The 23,086-nt window shown below is 52.1% G+C and overlaps 1 protein-coding gene and 1 long non-coding RNA gene across 11 annotated transcripts; one reads left to right on the top strand and one right to left on the bottom strand.

Moving 5' to 3' along the window:
- Positions 1-623: 623 nt before the first annotated feature.
- Gm31291 lies at positions 624-19,240 on the bottom strand. Of its 10 annotated transcripts, none has more exons than XR_003954013.1 (7): positions 19,074-19,240; positions 18,270-18,473; positions 17,112-17,179; positions 14,583-14,635; positions 11,823-14,305; positions 3,495-3,695; positions 624-1,925 (listed from the first exon to the last, which is right to left on the bottom strand). It is a non-coding gene; the product is annotated as a predicted gene, 31291 (long non-coding RNA). The 10 variants fall into 10 exon arrangements; XR_003954010.1 differs by lacking the exons at positions 624-1,925; positions 3,495-3,695 and adding exons at positions 4,496-4,682; positions 5,698-5,780; XR_003954015.1 differs by lacking the exons at positions 624-1,925; positions 3,495-3,695 and adding an exon at positions 4,496-5,780 and having other exon boundaries at positions 11,823-12,594; positions 14,197-14,305.
- Positions 19,241-19,348: 108 nt separating this feature from the next.
- On the top strand, positions 19,349-20,917 carry Ier5l (immediate early response 5-like). Its single transcript, NM_030244.3, has one exon. The coding sequence runs from the start codon at positions 19,537-19,539 to the stop codon at positions 20,755-20,757; it is 1,221 nt and encodes a 406-aa protein (NP_084520.3). The 5' UTR covers positions 19,349-19,536; the 3' UTR covers positions 20,758-20,917.
- Positions 20,918-23,086: the final 2,169 nt, after the last annotated feature.

Below are 23,086 nucleotides of genomic sequence, written 5' to 3'. Positions count from 1 at the left end.
GTGGTTAAGGAAAGATACTCAGCATCTTCAGATGAATTCTTTCCACACACATTAACACATTACACACTTACAGCAGATAGAGCACACACACGTTAACACATTACACACTTACAGCAGATAGAACACACACGTTAACACATTACACACTTACAGCAGATAGAACACACACTAAAACATTACATACTTACAGTAGATAGAGCACACACTAACACATTACACACTTACAGTATACCATACACATTAACCCATTATACACTTACAGCAGATAGAGCACACACTAACACATTATACATTTACAGTAGAGCACACATACATTAACACATTACACACTTACAGTAGATAGAGCACACACACATTACACACAGCAGATAGAACACACACTAAAACATTACACACTTACAGTAGAGCATACACATTAACACATTACACACTTACAGTAGAGCATATACATTACACACTTACAGTAGATAGAGCACACACTAACACATTATACATTTACAGTAGAGCACACATACATTAACACATTACACACTTACAGTAGATAGAGCACACACACATTACACACTTACAGCAGATAGAACACACACTAAAACATTACACACTTACAGTAGAGCATACACATTAACACATTACACACTTACAGTAGAGCATACACATTAACACATTACACACTTACAGTAGATAGAGCATACACATTAACATATTACACAATTACAGCAGGTAGAGCACACACACGTTAATACATTACACACTTACAGCAGATAGAACACACACATTAACACATTTCACACTTACAGTAGATAGAGCAAGCATACATTAACACATTACACACTTACAGTAGATAGAGCACACACATTAACATATTACACACTTACAGTAGATAGAGCACACACACATTAACACATTGCACACTTACAGCAGATAGAACACACACATTAACACATTTCACACTTACAGTAGATAGAGCAAGCATACATTAACACATTACACACTTACAGTAGATAGAGCACACACATGTTAATACATTACACACTTACAGCAGATAGAGCACACAACATTAACACATTACACACTTACAGTGGATAGAGCACACACATTAACACATTACACACTTACATAGATAGAGCAAACATACATTAACACGTTACACACTTACAGCAGATAGAGCACACACACATTAACACATTACACACTTACAGCAGATAGAGCACACACACATTAACACATTACACACTTACAGTAGATACAGCACACAATCTAAACTATAGCAGACCACAGGCCTGGAGTCCTAGGACTCAGAAAGTCACAGGTTGAAGCTTGTGTGCACTCTACAACAAGGCCTTGTCTAAAAAAAAAATGTGTGTTTGTGGCGTGGGCTGGGGTAGGGGTGGTGGGGGATCTGCCCTAACTCACACAAGGTATCAGAGAAAACTGGTCCGAGGAGGCAGGCCCAGAGGCTGAGCTCCCCAAAGGGCAGATATTACTCAAACACCTCCCACCCAGCCTGGCACACAGTGCCTAAAAAGGAGAGAGTGTGGGGGCAAACACAACACATGCCCAATGTCCTGAGTCACTAGAAACACCCAAGAGAAGGAGCTATGGACAGTGCAGAGCCCCTGGGACAGGGGTGAATCCAGAGTGACCCGAGGGTAGCAATAGGGTGTGAGTTCATAGCAACCGCCGCTTGCTCATAGAGGGCTGTGGATCGCTAGCACTGTTCATTGCAGATCATGAAGAAATGACTACAGTGTCTTAGTCAGCATCGAGCCTGGAGCGGGTTGTTGGCCGGAGGGATGGCGCATTGATGACTGGGCCGGGCTCTGTCTTCCCTTCCCAGTGCCTTCATCCTTTCACATTGGCCACCTCCCCAATCAGTGAAGCTGCTGCTCCTTCGGGTCGGTCTCATGTTCGCGTGCAGGCAAGAGCTAAAAATGCAAAGGGCCTTTGCTTTGTCAGGCGCCCACCATCTCTATATTGAAAGTGGGCATTGCTCCCCAGGCATTTTGGACTTGTCTCACTGTCTCAAAGTGGGTACCATGGCGGCCACCACAGTCTATAGAAGATCCATGAGACTCAGTTGCTAAAGCAGAGGAAGGGAGGGAGGGAGGGAGGGAGGCAGGGAGGGAGGGAGGGAGGGAGGGAGGGAGGGAAGGAAGGAGGGAGGGAGTCAGGAAGCCTTTGTTGGTCCACAGCGCTAACCATGGGTTCACAAGGCCTCTTGGAGAGATGGCATTGGTGAAGTCAGGGGTCAGAAAGGCAAAGACTGGAGAAGGATTTGGCTAAAAAAGGTGGAGTCCCTCTTGGGGGCCATAGGGACACCTGCATGACCTTTACAGTGGTTAGACAGTCATGTGTAGATTTGTGCTAAAGCATCTACTTTTTAAATCAAAGTCCTATATGCATGACACATTGCTAAGGAGGACCTTGTTCATGGGTACCTTGGGGACAAACCAGGAGCGTCCTCAGGGCTGACAGCCAGCAATGGCCCACAGAGCCACTTGTATGCACTGTACCTGGACATGAATGGAAAGTGACTCAGGCAGGCAGCTCCTGCCTGCAAAGCCCACTCACATCCATTTGTGTTCAGGGTTTTGGTTCAAACTGCCCACAAGGGAGATCTCTAAGGCTCTGTAGATCTTCCTGGTGGGGAGGGCACCTAGGAGTGCAGAGTGGCTACCTGGACACGGCTGTATCCCTGGCAGACCTAATACCACCCACACCGTACCCAGGAGGAGGCTGTACGTCCAGCCCTTGCTAGCCCATGCATCTGCCTGTCTGCTTGGCTGAGGTCCTTGTTCTTGGAGATAAAGTGAGGGTCTCAGAGGTCCTATGTGGTGAACTCTGTTTTTCTCTGCCACATTTAGTGAGAGTTCTGTCTTAAAACGTAAGGTTGGGCCAGCAAGATGGCTCAGTTTCAATTCCTCATCTTCAGAAAGGCCTGCTGTCCTTGTTCAAAGTGTAGAGAACCCCCTGTGCCCCATAGCCTCACACCCCTGCTAACTCTCACAGCTTCCCTGATGACCCCCTGACCCCTCCTCCACACACCCCTCCTTTTTCTATTGCACCAGATGTGGGGTGCACAGGGGATGAAAGTCCTCGCCTGGATTCTGTCTCTACAGTTCTGGCCTAGGGCACACAGTAAGTACTCAGCAGATGTTGACTGAGTTCAATAATTTGTGGAGTGGTCAATGTCATTCTCTTAGAATCATGCTGTCGTGCTTCCCCGCTTGGGGGCTGGAAACCCCTCTCACCCCACATTCTGGAGTACAGGTGGGGACAGCCATGGGAGCACCCTTGATTCTAGGAGCCTGTCCTGCACCTTGCCACACCTACTGGGTGGGTGACAACTTCCCACTCGCCTCCAGGTTAAGACTTTGAGAGAGCAAGAGCTATCTTCTTGCTACATGTTCCATAGACAGCGCAGGGCACCATAGATATGCAGATGAATGAATGAATGACAGGAGTTACCACAATGATTGGTCCATTTTCCCAACCTGGAAGATCTTTGGTTTGGATCTGGTAAAGTTCACGTCCTGCAAGCATGAGGGCCTGAGGTGGGTTCCCAACACCCATATAACCAGCTGCGCTGGGGAGTCTATAATGCCCCGCACAGGCAGGGTGGAGACAGTGGATCTTGGGGCTCACTGGACAGTCTACCAAGGTGAGCAGATGACTGCTGAGTTTAGAGAGAGATCCTGTCACAAAACATAAGGTTGGGTCAGCAAGATGGCTCAGTAGGTAACAGTGACTTTGATTCCCAGAAGCCACACTGGAAGGGGAGAAAGTTGTCTGCTGAGGACAATACATGTGCCATGGCACACGTGTGCCCATGTTCTCACACACATCATCTGTACATACACTAATATAAAAATAAACTTCTAAAATTAAAACATACAAAATAAAGTGGTAATAGGAATACCGGACAGTCCTCTGCAATACATACCTGCGCACACATGGACACATATGCACAAGTACCACACACACACACACACACACACACACACACACACACACACACACACTACATATCCATCTAGCCAGGCCTAGTGGCACACACCTTTTATTCCCAGAAGTCTGGAAGCTGAGGAAGGCAGGCAAGTTTGAGGCACATGGACACATATGCACAAGTACCACACACACACACACACACACACACACACACACACACACTACATATCCATCTAGCCAGGCCTAGTGGCACACACCTTTTATTCCCAGAAGTCTGGAAGCTGAGGAAGGCAGGCAAGTTTGAGGGAAACTGGTCCATATAGCGACTTTGAGGCCAGGCAGAATTATTTGACTAGACTCTTGTCTCAAAACAAAAGTCAGGCTAAAGGGAAGGATCACCCTTCCCTCCCATCCTGTCCCCAAGGCCCTGCTACAAATCTGACCAATCTGAGAAGTGTGACCCCGAGAAATCTTCCTCCAGCAGAGGTCTCATTGGCCACTTGTCAATCAGATTTTGCTTCTTCCCCCAACCCTCTCCTCCCCCTGCCCCTCCCTGAAGCACTGCACCCCCATCCCACGGAGGGTCTTCACAGCACTTCCAGACTTGAGGCAGACTGAAGTCTGCTAAAGACGCTGGGTATGGCCTGCTACCAATTCCTGTCTTCTCTTCAGCCAGTCTGCCTCTGTGCCTCAGATTTTCTCCAGCTTTCTACACAGTTAGAGTGACCACTAACCTGTAAAGAAAAAGTGGTATCCACTAGATGGGCAGTGATCATTATTATGGAAATGGACAAGCAAGGGTTCAAGTCCAGGATCTGCCACTTGAAACCTCTGGGACCTCAGGCAACTGGTGCAGAGTGTTTGCCTGTTGACTATGGGTTGGACCAACTGTCCCCAGTGTTGCCAGGCTGCCTATAACAGCCAGGACATGGACAGAATGCACAGGGTCCTGGAGAGTGGCCAGATCCTTAGCAAGGCAGCATCGATGTCTCTGCAGAGTTGCTCCAAGGGACTGGAAATGCAGAGGGACTATGTGTATCTGTGAACCTCTCCAAGAGAGAAAGGGCCTTGTAACCCACTGAGGAGGAACTAGTCAGTTACCTAAGCCCAGCTACTGCTGCCAGTCCTGTGTAAGCAGCCAGAAGCTCTGTGGGTTCTGCTAAGTACCTGGGAAATGGTAAGACTTAGAGATACCTCCCAAGTCCCCAGTTACCCAGCCGCCTGTGTACCCCAGGCCTGTGCTGCACACAGACACTGCTTCTAAGCCATTACAAAACAGTAAGGCACTGACCAGGGGAAAGTGGCAAAGACCACTGACACAGTGGTAGGACACTGTGGCTTGTCACTGAGTTGTCATCCTTTCTCCATCTTCCTCCCCAGACAATGTGCCCAGATACAAATATTCACCTCCCAGACCCCTTTACAGCTAGGCAGGTCTCCTGGTGAAATTCTGACCAAGAGATGAAATCACTGTTGTGAGTGTCCAGACAGCAAATGTTTTTCTGATTAAAAAGAAAAAAAGAAAAAATAGAAAGAAAAAAAAACCAACCAACCCTTGCCTGCAAAGGGTCTTTTTCCCTTCCCCATTTTTTCTGCCTGGCAGAGGTGAAGCAGCCACTTTGTGCTGAGAATAAGAGTCATGTGCTAGAGAAGCCAGAGGGCTCCTGGAGAGGCTGCCCAGCTCTGCCCGCCCCTGCAAGGCTCTGCGCTTCCAGTTTAAGCCATCGTGGTTCAGTTCCTGTGACTTACAGCTCCTGACTCATCAGCAGGCCATCTCGGGGACCTTCAGAATGCTCGGCAGCACATCAGCCAGGACAGCTGTCTTCTAAACGCTGGGCAAGAGAGAGGACCTCTGCATGAGTCAGTTCTGGGGCTCTGGGACCTGAGCAGCAGGCTGCCCAGAAAGGGAAGTGCTGTGGGTGGCCTGAGACTCAGGATGCCTGGGGTCCCTGCAGAGCCACACTGTGTGGCCCCAAACAAGTTCTTTTTCCTCGCTGGGCCTCAGTTTCCTTCACGGAGTGGGAATTGGTGGCTTTCGGAAGAGTCAGTGGGAAAATAAGCATTCCTCTTAAGCTCCACTCAGGGAGGAAGAAGCCGTTCCCAACACGCACGGGGGAGGGTCTCGGAGTGCTGGCTTTGGTTCAGCTTCCCCGGGGCCAAGAGTCACTTGTCAGGAGGATGGGGACAGGCTGTGGTCAAAGCACAGGTTGTGCAAGAGTGAAGAGTGGAGTTCAAATCCTTTCTACCCATGACCATGCCGGATGGGTATGACAGAGACAGGACCCTAGAGCAAGCTGGGTAGCTAGACTAGCCAGCCCTTGAGGAGTAGCAGGTTCACTGGAAAGATCCCATCACAATGACAGCAGTCACGGAAGACTTCTCATGTCAACACTGGGTCTCCACATGCACACATATGCACACACATGTGCACCCACACACATTCCAACATCCATATCCCCAGGCCATACACATACACAGTGGGAAGGGCCAGCAGGATGGCTCAGTGGGTAAAGGCTTTCGGCATGAGCCTGACAATCTGGGCCCAAGCCCCAGAACATATAGTGAGACACACACAATAACGCATGAAATGTAATAAACGTCATGACCCATCTCTGGATCTACAGGCCATTCTAGAAGCAGGCCACTGTGTAATGAGCAAGGAAGCTGAGGTGCAGAGAGCGAAACAGCTAAGCCAAGAGCACAGGGTGAGCCCATGCAGAACTACAGATCAGAGGCACTGAGAACAGAACAGGCCTCGCTAGCTTTCTAGCTATGGGGAGACCCCCCCAGAGAGTGAAGCCATTGTCCCCAAAGTCCTAGGGAAAATACAAAAGCAGTCCCAGGCCAAGACTCAAGTCTTTCTCCCAGCAGAGTAGGTACCCAGGCCGCGACCACTGCCCCCATCACTGACCACCGAGGGGAACAAAGTCTGGAAAGGTGGACAGATGCCAGTGGGGGGCCAGCCCCAGGGAATGTTTGGGAAGATGGTGCCATGCAGAGCCACCGGAGTGGAGCAGAGCAGAGAATGGTTCTAGTGGGGACATTAGGAAGACTTCCTGGAGGACGTGGCACTGGCAGAGGAGCATCACCAGTAGTGGGAGTAGGACTGACTTCCTGACATAAGTCCACAGGAAGACTCTTTCTTCCAGAATGGGGAATGACGAAGGCAGCTTGCCCTTAACACATTACATGTGACTCTAGATGCGACAGAGATGCTGAGAAGCCAAAAAATGGGAGGAAGGGAGGGCTGGAAGCAACCGAGGGCAGAGTGCTCCCTCCCCCTCCTTTTCCCTCTCTCTTCCTCCCTCTTTCTCTAGCCTATGTGTCTCTTACAGTGGGCCCCTCCCAGGATTCTCCCAACACACACACACACACACACACACACACACACACTCACACACACACACACACTCACAGAGTTCTGAAAACAGACAAGTTTAGGAAGCTCAGACTCAGGTTTTGCAATGTTTCCTTTAGTGGAAAATGGAGAATGTAGCTTTAGCCCCAGGTGTGGCTGTGGAGAGGGAAGGGGACCTTGGTGTTCATTTAGGTGTGGACTGTTATCCCACCAATGCTGGCAGGGTTTGCACCCAGTCAGGAGTCCTCAACTATTATTCCACTGAACTGTGACAATGGATTTGATCTACACAGTGACCAGGAAAGGTCTGGAAACCACACAGAAGTCAGAAGATGACTTCATTGCTGAACCATTCCCCCTGACCAAAAAGGCTCGGCATCCCCCAGATCACTTCTAAAATGCAAACTTTCAGGCTGGAGACATGGCTCAGTGGTTAAGAACCCTGAGGACCTTGGTTCGATTCCCAGCACCCACACGTCAGCTCACAATTGTCTAAACACCAGTCCTGAGGGATCTGATACCCTTTTCTGGTCTCCACAGACATATAAGTGATGCACAGATAGGCATAAAACACAGACAAAACACCTATAAACATTAAAAAAAAAATTTTCTCAACAGAGAAGAAAGGGCAAACATAAGTAAATCGCAAACCTACTCTCAGCCCCGCCTAAACAATGTCAACTAGAGTCGAGTACCAATGGCCTGCTTGCTCCTTTTGGAACCCTGTGTGTGGAATCTACTTGTGCTTATTATAAAAGAGGGCTAGCCTTTCACAAGAGGCCAAAGTCACCAGGAGAAACGGACCCAGGAGGAGCTAGACCTGGAGGAGATGCTCTTCAAATAGAGTTTTCAGTCCTTTGTACTGTGTGGGATACAGTAACAGGGACCAAATTGGGACCAAGTTTGGAGTGGTTACACTGACTGAACAAAAGTATCCGCAGTTACTTGAAGTTGTCAAAATCTTGCCCAGCCAGGCAACATGTTTCTAATCCCAACTACTAGGCCTGCTGACCCAGAGGTTCAAAGTCAATACCCAAAGGTGTTAATACAGGGTTCTGGGGAGAGAACGCAGCAGCAGCTTTAGTTTGATCTTGAACCCTGAGAACTGAGCACCAACCTGTCAGGCAAGATGTGCCCCTGGGACACAGCCACGGTGGAGGTAGCCAGCTGCTTTCTGTAGGGATGGACCAGGGCACTCAGAGGCTCTATGGGAAAACCTACTGTTGTTTGGCTAAATGGACACAGTATCAAGCAGGCTTCAGAATATTACTGTTTGTATACATACATCCCTGCTGCCCTCAGCCTTGGTCAGAGAAGCTTCTGTCTGCAGAGAACAGTGATTGCTACAGAGTCTCAGAGTTGGTCAAAGGGCTGAGCATAAATGATTTCAAGTACTCAGCATAATCGGCTAAACTCAACCTCTTCAAGATTTAAGAAACAGGACTTTGCAGAAGAAAGAACATCAGAATGATGCCCTCAGATCTGGAGGATGGGGAAGAGAGCTGTGGAATGCTGTCTTCCAGCCAAAGCATGGAAGACACCTCCATGAGCTCACATGGTTACCTAAGAAGAGCTCAGAAGGTTCCCTGTGCCATATGTACCAAGTCTGTGTGTGTCTAAGTGCACATGAGTGCTGGCGGCACAAGTCAGTGTAGGGAACCTTTCTCCCTGGTTGTCCACCTTATAGATCAAAGCAGAGTCTCCTTGGATCTGGACTCATCAGTCCTAACCGGCTGAGAGCCCTAGGGAATCCACCTTTCTGCACTGGGGTCACGCATGCGCACCACTCCTGCCCTCCAGGGTCCTGATGCTTGTGCAGCAAACACTTTACTGGACAATCCATCTACTCGGGCACCAAAATGTTTACAGCGAGGATCATGTCTCCTTCCTAGCCACCCCCACTCCTCCACATGTACTGGTATTGCATGCAGCTCTGCTGCAGTGAGTTAGAGCACCTTCCTGGTTGATTAGCTCTGTGGGCACCAGAACCTATCTGGCCAAAGCTTCACAGGGGTGTGCATTCATCCCGAACCCAAGGAGGCTGGGCTTGCAACAGGCCCTCCACACCAGCCCATCTGTGGGAGGCCAGAGAGTGGGTCCTTGGCATCTGGTTCCAACCCTAGCCTTGCAGGTTCTGACACTGTCAATCTAACAGAACAGGGCGGGTGCCTCATACACTTCCGTCTCATCTGGAAAATGAGCCAATGACCACATATGTGGGGGGAGGGGCGGGGGTGCATGCTATTGTAGGGTATGGGGGAATCCAATTCCTGGGCTGGAATGCAAACCCCTCCCATGAGGGAATTATTGAAATGTTGTCTCCCCCTCTGTAAAATGGGTATGAAGGACCACATTAATGCTTGGTGTGAGAGTGAGCATGGGTGCCCTGCCTGGTGTTAGTCATAGCTCAGCAAAGATCTGCCCCCATCCCTCTTCTGAATGGACGCCTTAGCAGCCTAGAACAGAACTTGTCTTAAAGGTGGAGTGATGAAGGCATGTCATAGCATGAACCTGCCCCACTAACTGTCCCCGGGGGGCGGGGGGGGGGCATAGCTGCCTGCCTCAAACCCAAGGTGTCACTGATGGGAAGATACATTTTCAGACATTAGAATAAATGACATGTTCGTGATGTAACAGAGCAGAAACCATGTTGTGCTCGAATGGCTTCCATCCCTGACTTTCCTCCCTCAGAGAAGCCTCATCTGTCTTTGTGGCCCCATTCTTTCCCTTTTTCTTAGGTCCTTGGGAGTCTGGAATAGAGGAGACGATTCAGCAAACATCAGTGGGCCAGTGGCTCGCCCATCCCTCCATCCACCGAAGAATCCATCAACAAATCAGCCATATGGTGCCTATTGATTAAAAACTATTTCCTATGGCCAGTCGAGGCAATTGATGGCTTAAATCAGAGCACATAGGGCCAGCCTGGTCTACAGAGGGAAGTTTCAGAACAAGCAGGGCTACAAAGAAAAACCCTGAACTAGGTCATTTGTTCCTTTAGCTTCGAAGAACTACATACACATCCAGCCTCCCTTGGAGCTAGTTGGTACCATGTGACTCTTTTCTGACCAATAGAAGGAAGGACTACTAATACGACTCCGTAATACAACACCCTACCTTATGTACACCCTTGAGCACACACTCGTGTGCGCGCACACACACACAAACACACACACACACACCAAAGATCAAGAAACACTGAAGAGGAGGAGTTGGAAAGATGTTAAGAGCCAGCGTTGGATGATCTGGAGTGCAAGCGTCCCCTGCACAAGCCAGGGCACATGCGCTCCCAGCAGCTTGGCTGTGGTTGTCTGCACAAGACCTGTGCAAAACCCAGTTAACCCAGGGGGTGGGGCCCTCCACCCCACCCACAGGTGCTGATGAGCTTTTGATTGCCCCTCACTGCTGGGGGAGGAGAGTTATTTTCCTTTAAGGAAAAAGCTGAGGCTTCTGAGAGGTCCAGCACGCCGTAGTGGACAGCATTGTACCCATAGATGTGTGCACAGTGCAGCTGGACTCAGTGGCTTAGATTTATTATTTTTTAGAAGACACAAAGTTGGAAGTGGGGTAAATATGGGGGAGGTTAGGGAGACCAGTGGGGGTGAATATGGTAAAAAAAAATACATTGTATATGTGCATAAAATTCTCAAAAATAAAATCCATTATATTTATAAACAAATGGGCAAAAAACAGCTGGAGAGGTGGCTCAGGAAAAGGGTACTTCCTTGCTCCTCTTGCAGAAGACCCAAGTTCAGTTCTTAGCACCCAACTAAGCATTCAAACACCTATAACCTCAGGGGATCCAACACCCTCTTCTGGCCTCTGCAGGCACCTAAACACATTTGGCAATCACTCACACAGACACATAGTAAATAATAAATCTTAAGAGAAAACCATCCGGACTCTACCATCTACACACACACACACACACACACACACACACACACACACACACAGAGGCGGGGGCAGGGAGGAAGGGGGCTGGTCTGTAACTAAACCTTGGACGGCAGGATCTTGGGGCCTAGAGGACAGTGGTCTGGCCTACATTAGACGTGGCTGAAATGAAAACACATGTCTGTAGAGTGAAAATCTGCCAGTCAGGTCACTGTCGCTGCTACAGAGCATAGCCTGGCTCATGAGTGCCCTTCATACGATCATCCCCTCCTCCTTAAGGAGAGAGGGTTGGAAAACTAGGAACTGAAGGCAGACCCCAGCAAAGAAGTACAGGAGGAGCTGCAGTTGTCCCTAGAGGGACAGTCACAAGGCAGGCACTTGTGAAATCAGGCTGAGGAGATACACCAGAGCAGGGTGGAGGGTCCACCATACACACCATACTCATGAACCAGCTCTAGGGGTCGGGGGCATCCCAGAGGCTACCTACACCTGGTAAGTGCCTCTATAGAGGTCAGGACTAAGAAGGGTCTATTCTGGCATCAAGCAAGCCCACCCTGCCTGTGAAATGGGTATGACAGTAAAAATACTTCAGCCAGGTCCCTGAGGGGTCCCATGAACTACTCACCTGGAGAGTTTGGTCACATGCATTGATCCTTCACCAAATAAGCTAAGCAGAGGGTACAAGAGCCACCACAGCAGGCACAAGACCCACCCTGGGTCAGGTCTGGAAAAAGCCCTGCTCTTCACAGCCCTGTTTATGTCTCCCTTTCTCTTCCCCCTTCTCAGGTCCTCTGAGGTCACCAGTGAGACCCACACTTTTACATTCTCCTGGAGGCAGAATGGCAGGTTTGAGAAATTCACTGGGGAGAGGAGAGACCAGAAACAAAGACTCAGCAGGTCATGGGAGTCAAGAGCCCCACCCCCTACTCCACCACCTGCTAGAGGGAGGGCGACACCCCAAACCATTTCTGTCTCAGTGCCTGCTTTCCCATCTGAATGGCAAAAATGCTTGAATCTCACAGAGCCAGGTAGGTGCCATGAGGACACAGATGTGGGGACGCTTGGAACCTTCAGCCAGCACCAGCACTGGGGCCAGGAGTGAAGAGAGCCCTCAGTTTTTGTTTCTTTGTTTCTCTTTGACACAGAAGCTCAGGTAGCCCATGCTGGATCAGGACTCAAAATCATCTGTAGCTGAAAATGACCTTGATCTCATCTCCATCTCCCAGGTGCTGGGACCACAGGTGTGGGCCTGGTTTACGAGGCGCTGGGCAAGCATTCTTCCAAGTGAGCCACACTACCGGCTCCAGGTCCTACTTCAGCTTTGTTCTGTAGTCGCTCGGATTGAACTCGGGGCTTGGCACATGGGAGGCAAGCATTGGAACAGAGATGCCCCACACCTTCAAAACAAACAAACGATTTTAAAGCAGGGCCAAGCTGCCCACATGTGCCTTAAACTCTTTTGATAGCTCAGGCTGGCCTTGAACTTTCGATCCTTCTGCTCCATCTCTGGCGTAGCTGGGATTCCTGCCTGCCCCTTCAGGCTTTGTTTTGTTTGTTTGTTTGTTTGTTTTTATTAAGTTGAGAATAGAGAGGGGTTTGGAAGATGAATTAAGGACAAAGAAACTAGAAACAGTGTCACTGGCCTCCGTAGCACTCACTCCCTTCATACACATGCAGGCTTGAACACACACATGTGCAGATGTGTATAGAGAGAGGGAGAGAGAGAGAGAGAGAGAGAGCTCTCAAAACAAAAACACTTCTTTGTTCTGTGGAACCAGCATTAAAAATTCTCCAGTTTGGGGGAGCAGGGGTAACAGAGGAGCAGCCTCAGCTTCAGGTCCTGAGCAGTGAGCAACAGGGGTACCACCCACCAATAAAGGGGACCTGACCCTCCACCCCATGGCCTGAGAAGGTGGGCACTGTCTTTTCCTCCAGCCTCCTTGGTTCCTTTCTTCTTCAAGGCAGTCTTGCTTGCTTGTGACAGAGTCTAGCTGTGTAACTAACCCAGGCTGGCTTCTCACTCTCTAGCCTCTTGCTCACCCCCCACCCTCAGGTCCAATTCACAGGCACTGGCCGCCATACTCAGAGCTGTCCAGTACACGTCTCTCCCCACTTACTCCTTCTTTGTTCCACCTGAAGAAAAGGTAAGGACAGTTCCTGACAGCAGGACTCCCATGGCTCTGGGAGCTGACCCAGAGTTCAGTAAACAGTAGGCACTTAATATACAGGAAAGAACCAATAGGTATGCACAAGACTAAGACAGAAGGTGGCAGGGCAGGGGTGGGTAAAGGCCATGTCTTCCCAGCTCAGGTACACATGTGGAGCACAGAGGACAACCGTTCTCTCCTTCCACTTCTGTGTGAGTTCTGAACGGGACTTGGGTTGTCAAGTGCCTTTACTCAAAAAGCCATGTCAGGGTATGGTCTGTCCATCAGCCTATTTCCCTACTATGGTCTGTCCACTCATCTATTCCCCTACTCCCTTTTTGTTGTTTTTTGAGACAAGGTTTCTCCGTGTAGCCCAGGCTTGGATACACAGAAATCCACCTGCCTCTGCCTCCCGAGAACTGGGATTAATGGGATGTGGCCACAATCACCTGGCCCACTCCTGCTTTTTGAACCAAGGCACTGCTATGCCATCCCAGCTGACCTGGTACTAATTATGTATACAGCACAGGCTGGCCTCCCAGGTACTAGAATTACAGGTGGGAGCCACCACACCCAGTGTCACTCTGGGTCGTTTAGTTTGATTTGGTTTCATGTACTGATGTTGTCCTTGAGATCAGCCTGTAGTCCAAGCCCCTCTTGTCTGCACCGCAGGTACTGGGATGACAGGCATAAGCCACTATACCAGGCTTGGGACCCTGTTTCCTTGGGCCTCAATCCACTTGGCTCTCAAATGGGTCTGCAACACTGCCCACTACATTCGAATGCTTTGAGAATTACTGAAAAGCAGCTCTTGGCAAAGCCAGCACCCACAGTGGCACCCGGGGTTCTCACCTATCTGGTGCAGGGATGAGGAGCAATGCAACCTCAGCAGCCTCCAGCACCCAAACGAAAGCGAAGTTCGAAGGTTCTGTCCTAAGAGCCTTAGAAACTCCCAGCAGAGCTGTGCAGGGACAAAGGTCTACACTGAATTCTAAAAACAACTTCCAGCCAGGCGTGGTGGCGCACACCTTTAATTCCAGCACTCGGGAGGCAGAGGCAGGCGGATTTCTGAGTTTGAGGCCAGCCTGGTCTACAGAGTGAGTTCCAGGACAGCCAGGGCTATGCAGAGAAACCCTGTCTCGAAAAACCAAAACCAAAAAAAAAAAAAAAAAAAACCAAAAAAACAACTTCCAGACAGGAGGGATTAGCTGCTGCCATTCATACCGCCCCAAACTCACCAGGTCAACGAGGCTTATCCCAGCCTGCCCAGGGTACAGTATCTGGAAGGAATCTGAGGAAGAAGAGAGGAAAGAGCTCTGCTCTCCCTTCTTCCAGCTTCTCGAAGGACTTCCCTGTCCTTTGATCCTGGACCCACAACCCACACTCAATCTGTTGGAACCCCCAGGTGTCCAAATTGCCTAGCACACTGGTCTTGAAGGCTCCAGCTGAGCCCTTGGCAGACATCACTAATCAAGTGTGGTACATACCAAATTCCTTCTCACCCAGAGCTCCAGGCAGACATTATCAATCAATTGGATTGGTCAGGGGATGAAAAGGATACTTCAAATTGGACTCCAGGTAGTGAGACCTGCTGTGTGTTCTTCCTACAGCCTAGCCAGTGCCTGCAAGTAGTCTAGCCTGCAGCCTGAATGAGTGAATAAACAAATGTATACCCAGCTAGCTAAGTGTCCAGAAACCCACAAGAGATACTAGCAACATTGTACATGCTGTCCACAAGTACAGTCACCTGGGGGGGGGGGGCAGTGGTGGGGACCATATTTCCTTCACCCACCCACAGTATGGTGTCCATCTCCTCCAGATCCTGTCCCCTCTCTTCCTTGCTGTATGACCTCAGGAAGGACACATAGTCTGTGCCTCTATTGCTTCAGCCATAGGGTATCGATTATTAGAGGCCCTGCCTTACTGACTGGTGTGGGCTTCAGCCCTGACCTGGTGAGAATGAGGGCACAAGTTCTTCAAAGCTGAGATGAGGCCAGTCTTTCTTACTAGGTGAAGGGCCTTGAGGTTATCGAAGCCAGGCCTCATTGTCTTCCTGGGACTGCGTCTCTTGCTAGGACCGTGTGAGGCAAACTTCTCCCTGGTCCTTTAGGGCTGAGAATAGCTGCTCTCCTTCCTGGCTGCAAAACCCCAACCTTGCCCTGCAGCACTGACTACTATCACCAGGCAGTCTCCTGTGTTGCCATGCCTAGCTGCCACATGAGGGCCATGGGGGCCAGGGACCCCGTAGAGCAAGTCCCATATGAAACAGCCTCAGCTAGAGCCTGGAGCACAGGGAGACAGGCTGATGTTGAAGGGGCATCTAGGCCAATTCCAGAACACACCCTACCCCCTCTCTGGACCTCAGTTTACCTATCTGGAAATGGGGAGAAGGGTTGCTTGGCCTTAGTCGTTATAGCTTCTACACATTACATTCACTGTATTCTACAGATGTTTATTGAGCACCTACTGTAAATCAGACCCTCACTGAACCCCCTTCCTGACTCTATACTTGTAGAAAGCATCTCTTCTTCTTTGGTCTTAAGGTCTTGGTTTTATCACAAGGAGCTTCCTGGGCCTCCTGTGTCTGCTCTGTGAGAGTCCATCTCTTTCCTTCACTGCAGGGGACAACTGTGTCTTGTTCTTCCTTACACTTCCATGGCCTCCAGGCAAAGGTTATGAAAGCCTCTCTCAGGAGAGTAAGCATATAAACAAACCTAAGAAGTCCCCCCTACTCACTGCACCCCCAAACTCAAAGCACAACACCCCCAAGATGCTTTTCACCCGGGCATCTCCCCTAAAACTATTCCAAAGCCCCAAAGGTTAAATCCCATCTCTGGCCAGGTACCTTCCTAAATGCCCTGAGATCTGGTGTATGCAGCTTCTGGGTACTCACAGGGCATAAGAGCACTGACCCACCTGGGGCTGGCATTGCCTGGGGTTTGAATGGAACCCAGGTCCCCAGTGATCCATGCCCTGCTCTGAGCCGCCATCCCAGCAGACACTTGGTAAATATTGAGGCATTAATTAACTTCCTCTAGGGAATGGTTACTCAGACCAGATGTAATCTACCTGTGTTGGCAAGGAAGAAAGGCGAGCACCCCAACCTCACTCAGGTGATCTCTAGAAACCTTGCCTCGTGCACTGCTCCCCTCTACAAGGTGGTGGCTGAGGGCCCTGCTCATTCACAGGAATACATGCATGCACACAGAAGCACACGTGTGCACACACATATGTACACACACACACACACACACACACACACACACACAGAGTCTTGAATGGTCTCTGTAGCATTCTGCCAAATCATTGTGTGCACAAGCAGAGGTCTGAATGCAGCTGACCCCACTCCATCCATATTTATAAATCCTTACCAGGTGCCCCCCCACAGCCACACCTCCCCCAGGACATGCCACACACACACACACACACATAGTTCAGCTGTCCTTTGTCCTTTGCCTCCTTCAGTGGGAGGTTTTCTGAAACATCTGCAGCAGCTCCCCTGCCCAAAGCTACCTCAAAAAAGATCAAGGGGTTTTATTAAGCCAAACAACTGCTCAGCTTGCTGACCCCAGAGCCCGCACTTGAGAAGGAAGGAAGACTGAGAACAGGCTGCAAAGAAGATTCCCCCCCCCATGGGGCTACACAGAGCCCCCCCAAAGTGGCCACACTTTGCCTGTCTGCACCCCTCACCAATCCCATCCCCAGTGCTCACACACACATAATCACACACACAAGTGAAAGGGCCTTAGAGTTAGTTCAACACTCACCTTGGTACCTGGGGGTGTGGCTCAGTGGTGGCTCAACTGCCTCAGAGCGTGAGACTTCATCATTCCCACTGAAAAGAACTTCACCTTTAGTGGTGGCTGGGGAAGGGATGGGGGAGGGGGGAATACCAAGCCCAAAAGAGGGACCTGATTTCCTAGTCCACCACCCACTTCTATTCCCACTCTGATTCCCAGGCTGGTCCTTAGAGCTATCTTCTATGTCACAGCGCTAAGAATGACTATGAATGTATGGAACCAAGAATGATATTTGCCTCCACAGGAGCTCTGGAGAACTCTGGTCCTGGGGCACTTGGAAAAAATAAATAAATAGATGGGTGGATGGATGGATGGATGGATGGGGCAGGGGCATTACATCATTCATCAGGAGCTAGGCCTGAGGAAGTGTACTCGGCCCCACTAACATATTTCCAGGCACCTACAGAACTCGGTTCAAATCCCGCCACCACCTCTTTCAAGTCTCAAGTTTCTTCACTAAATACTGGGAAAAGACAGCATCCATTGTGAGCCGCAGACTCCCCCAGTTCCAGCTCAGTCCTCCTGGCTGTAGGAGCATCCCGCTCCCTTCCTGAACCTGTAAGCTTCTGAGATATTCAGGTGGGCAGAGATACGGCTTTATACCCCCAGGATGCATGAGGTTACATCCCCAATGCCACCACGTGTGCTTGTTCTGAGGTTCCAGCCTCAGCCCCACAACGTAATCCTGGCCTTGCTGACACAGGGTGAGAAGAGCTGTTCTAACAGTTACATGTCCCCAGATGGTGCGGACGGAGCAGAGCACTGTGCCCAGAGCCTGTGGTCTTAGACAAAGCCTCTTTGGAGCTAGTGACTACGCCTCCTCATCTGAAAACCTGAGCAAACTGTCCCCCGCTTTTGACACTTGCCACCACTTACAGAAACAATTGGTGAGTGGTTTTCTTGAGACATTGGCCAAGGGGCAGAGTTGCTGAGAGGGTCCAAAGACAGAGGGTTTCAGAAGAGCCCCACTCCCCCCCCCCCATCCCCCAGTCCCACTCAAGGGCCCAGCCCTGGACTCTGCCTGGGCCAATTTTCTGACCTAAGTACTAAAAGGAACCTTAAACGCGGTGGATGAGGCTTGCGGCTGGCATCTTGGGCCCCCCACACCCACCCTTGCCCTCTTACTCTCTTTAAGCTTCTCAGTACAAGGGGACTCTCAGGCATCTTCTCTCTTTTCTGCTCTCTGTCCTCAATTGGTCAGTAGATAACTCAGAATAAGAATCTAAAAGTGGAGAAGTCCTTGGCCTGGGTACTCCTGGGGCTCAGGGTAAGGACCAAAACTTAACAGGTTGCTCCACTCAAGCGGTCTCAAGCTTGGCCTCCAAGAACCTTAAAGGGAGAAATTCAGACTTTTCTGGTAAGAGATCCAAGCTAGGCACTTAGGGCTTCTATTGTCATTGATATTAAGTCAGGAAAGAAGAGGTCTCCCAAAAGAGGAGGAAGCTTGGGGCGGGTTCATAGCCCAAACCCCCACCCCCACCCCCCACCCAGGCAGTCTCACGATCACAAAGCTTCTCTACTAGAGATCAAAAATCACTGGGATTTGAGTCAAACAGAAAGAGAGGCCCTTCCGTGACCATTCCCAGAGGCCCCTGGGCTAACACATCAGGTAATCAGGCCCCAAACCCTCTCTTCCAAGACAGCACTCTAGTTCTCAGGTGCGCCCCCCACTCAGCTTTTCTTGGAAGAAGGCTCAGCTCGCCCAGGTTGCCCCCGGCCGTGGCAGGTGGAAAAGAGGAGGCGCCGCGTGGCTCGAAGCGGGGGAACCGCGCGCACCTGCCGCAGGTGAGGCCCAACCATGCGGAAGGGGGCGGAGCCATCTCCGCTGCGCTCAGGTGAGCCGACCCCCAGCTCGCAGGAGCCACGTCCAGGAAAGCTACGAATTTCGACGTGGCTCCCAAGAGGCGACCCAAAGCTGAGAGAGACTACCTCGGAGGCTCCTAGTCCCACGAGGTGCCGCGGCCCCAGGAGAACATTCGAGGCAACGGCGGCGTTGGAGGCCCGGGGTCCGTTCGTTATTTGAATAGCACAAAGGAACCGCCTTGGTCTGATTGGCCAGTCAAGTGGTCCCGGGGAGGGCAGTGGCTGTCAGTCGGAAGGCTCTACACGCTTCTATTGGCTAATCTACAGTGGGGCGGGGCGCTGCTGCCCAGCTAAATAGTTGGGGCCGGGGCCGGCGGAGGCTCATTGCTTTGGCGCCGTCTGGGGAGCGTGAGCCTGCGGGTGGCGCGCAACGCATGGTGGCGACTTCTCTCGGAGTGTCGCCGACCCGCCGACCCGGGCTCGGTTCCCTGTGCCTGGCTCGCCCGGGCGACCAACTGGAGACACACGCAAGGAGCAGCATTCGCAGCACCAGAGGCGGCTGCTCCGCCGCCCGCGTCTCCGCGGGAGCATGGAGTGCGCCCTGGACGCCCAGAGCCTGATCAGCATCTCCCTGCGCAAGATCCACAGCTCCCGGACCCAGCGCGGCGGCATCAAGCTGCACAAGAACCTCCTGGTGTCCTACGTGCTCCGCAACGCGCGCCAGCTCTACCTGAGCGAGCGTTACGCCGAGCTCTACCGGCGCCAGCAGCAGCAGCAGCAACAGCAGCCGCCCCACCACCAGCACCAGCACCTCGCTTACGCGGCGCCCGGAATGCCGGCCAGCGCGGCCGACTTCGGCCCGCTCCAACTTGGCGGCGGCGGGGACGCGGAGGCGCGCGAGCCGGTTGCCCGGCACCAGCTGCACCAGCTCCACCAGCTTCACCAGCTGCACCTCCAGCAGCAGCTGCACCAACACCAACACCCGGCGCCCAGGGGCTGCACGGCGGCGGCGCCGGTGGCGGTGGCCGGGGCGCCCGCGGGCTGCGCGGGGGCGCTCTCGGAGCTGCCCGGGTGCGCTGCGCTCCAGCCGCCGCACGGCGCGCCCCACCGCGGGCAGCACTTGGAGCCGCTGCAGCCGGGTCCCGCGCCGCTGCCGCCGCCCGCGCCCGCCGCGCTCTGCCCGCGGGACCCTCGCGTCCCGGCCGCTTGCTCTGCGCCCTCGGTGCTTCCGGGGGCTGCCCCTTCGACCGTCGCTGCCTCCTCTCCGCCCGCCTCTACAGCCCCTTCCTCATCCACTGGCTTCTACCGGGGCGCGTACCCGGCCCCCTCGGACTTCGGCGTGCACTGCAGCAGCCAGACCACCGTGCTGGACCTGGACACTCACGTGGTGACCACGGTAGAAAACGGCTACTTGCACCAGGACTGCTGCGCCTCCGCCCACTGCCCCTGCTGTGGCCAGGGCGCTCCGGGACCCGGTCTGGCGTCCGCCGCTGGTTGCAAGCGCAAGTATTACCCTGGCCAGGAGGAAGAGGACGACGAAGAGGACGCGGGCGACCTGGGAGCCGAGCCCCCCGGGGGTACCCCATTCGCCCCCTGTAAGCGCGCCCGCTTCGAGGACTTCTGCCCGGACTCGTCCCCGGACGCGTCCAACATCTCAAACTTGATCTCCATCTTTGGCTCGGGCTTCTCGGGGCTGGTGAGCCGACAGCCGGACTCCTCGGAGCAGCCGCCGCCGCTCAACGGGCAGCTGTGCGCCAAGCAGGCGCTCGCCAGCCTCGGCGCCTGGACTCGAGCCATTGTCGCCTTCTAGGGACCCCCGAGGGCATGGGGACCCTGGGCCCCGCGGGGCTGGGGCCAGACAAAGACTCGGCCAAGGGGCGATAGGGAGCGAGCGGGTCCTGGCCACTCGGGGCTGAGCTGGGGACGAGCAGAGGCTGATGTTTTATAAATTGTAAAATAAAAAAAAAAAATCTAAAAATCTTGGACTTTATTTTTGCAGAGAAAAAGCGCCTATTTAAGTATGCTTTGTGTTTCTCTTACTCTTTTCCCCCCCTTTTTATTGTACTGATTGCAGTGGTGTTTAGCGAGGAGCCTGCCACGTGAGGCAGGGCTGCTGCCCGGAGGAGGTGCCCGGCCGCCGGGGGCGAGGCTGGGTGCCCGGGCGCGCCAGGGGCGCAACGCAGGAGGGCGCGGGGCCCCGGACGCCGATTCTAATCAGTTGTCAAGAGCCGGGAAGCCCGACGTTCCGCTCTCCTGAGTGCCTTTCTGGGGTGAGGAACGGGTCTTGTGAAACCCTGAGCAAAAAAACAAAGGCAAACTCTATCTCCAAAAGGGACGTTTCGGTCACATTTCCTCTCTGGGGGCGGCCTCCAAAGTTCTCAAAATGAGAAGGCAGAAATGAAAACACTTCAACTTTTTTTTCTTTTCTTGCCGGGTTGGGCGTCTAGAACCCCTCCTCTCCCCGCCCCTCTGGCTCCGTCCTCCTCCCCCTCCTCCACCCGCCTCGCGGACTCGGGCGGGGGGGGGGGGGGGCACCCTGACACTCTCAGCACAGTTGGGAAAGGGGTGGAGGGCGAGCAGGGCGAACTACATTTCCCATCATGCCCAGCACTGCGGTCCTCACTAAACAAAAAAGGAAGTCGATTCCTTCACCTGGATCCCCGGGGGAGGGAGGGGCCCGGACCGCCGACTGAGCTGGAGACTTTTCGCTTAGCTCCTGGTCAGCTCTAGTGATTGTGCGCGCTTCTAAGTTACCTTGTGCTTTAGCCTTCGGTCCCATCTCATGAAACCAGCATTGTTCCAGCCTGTGAGAACCCTGTCTCCGTCCTCAGCGCGATAGATTTTGTTTAATTTAAAAGCCTTTTGTTGTGAGAAGGTGAGGTTCGCTTAGTGCCCCTCTGGGTCTCTGCCATCAACACCCCGAGGACTCCAAAACAAGTTGCCAACCTTGCCTTCCCGGCCCTTCTTCCTCCTGTATTTTTGTGCATAATGAATTGTATCTCACCGGGTAAAACTGTTCAGGTTATTTGTTTAAATTTATAATCTTAATAAAAAGTCAATTGTAGAGTGTATGGTGGTTCCTTTGCTTTCACATGGGCTTAGAGGTGAGAAAATCTAAACACACACACACACACACACACACACGCAAGCAAACACCAGCTTTCCAGGGCCATGGTGGAAACCCATGGATACCCCCATATCCGCAGGGCCAGGGTTGGAATTGTGTGTGTGTGTGTGTGTGTGTGTGTGTGTGTGTGTGTGTGTGCTGGGGATGGAGCTAGGGTTGGGAGTCAGTATGTGTGCGTTCTGGGGATGGAGGCCGGTGCTACAAGGTCTTCTCCATAAGCCCTCCTCACCAGCGGGTCTTGCCCCCTTGGGAACCCGCTGCCCAGCAGGAAGCTGAGCCAGCCTCCAACATATTTCCATGCACCACCAGGGTTGCAAGGGCCTAGTTGGCCCCTACTTTCTGTAGCAGGGAGACTTCTGGGCCACCCACACTCCCTGACCTGATCCTCAGACCGCGCACATCAGCACGTCTCAAGCAAGCAACTTGGGGAAGTTTTTTCCTTTCCTTTTTCTTTCTTTCTTCCTTTCCTTTCCTTTCCTTTCCTTTCCTTTCTTTTCTTTTCTTTCTTTCTTCCTTTCTTTCTTTCTTCTTATTTTTTTTTTAAAGTTGAGTTTGTTATCACTGCTCAGTGCCACTTGGTGGTGTGCTGGCGGCGTCTCCCTCCTCGTGCCCCTCCCCTCTCCTTTTCTGCTCCCTCCCGCCCGCCTCTCTCTTCTGTGGATGGAGCAGGAAGGCTCCAGGCGCGCGCTCCCCTCTGACCACCTACGGAATGACCTCAGAGTGGGAGAATGTGCCAAGGCACCGAAGGAAGCTCGGGTTCTTCCCACTGGAACCAAATTCACATCTGGAGCCGCGGCTCCGGCCCCAGGGCACACGGGTGGTTCCAACCTTGCTAAGGGGATAGGAAAAAAGAACTGGGGAGGCGTGGAGGGCAGTGGGGTAAGATAAATCGGCAGCCTTTGCTGTTTTAGGGTAGCGTCTCTCGCAATGTCTCTCGTCTCTGGCTGCCTCCCTAAAGATCTCTCGCAATGTCTCTCGTCTCTGGCTGCCTCCCTAAAGATCTCTCGCTCTC

Source organism: Mus musculus, chromosome 2, assembly GCF_000001635.26.
Source record: "Mus musculus strain C57BL/6J chromosome 2, GRCm38.p6 C57BL/6J".
Lineage (NCBI taxonomy): Eukaryota > Metazoa > Chordata > Mammalia > Rodentia > Muridae > Mus > Mus musculus.
Note: the sequence above shows the minus strand (reverse complement) of the source record. Positions and strands in the feature narration are given on the sequence as shown.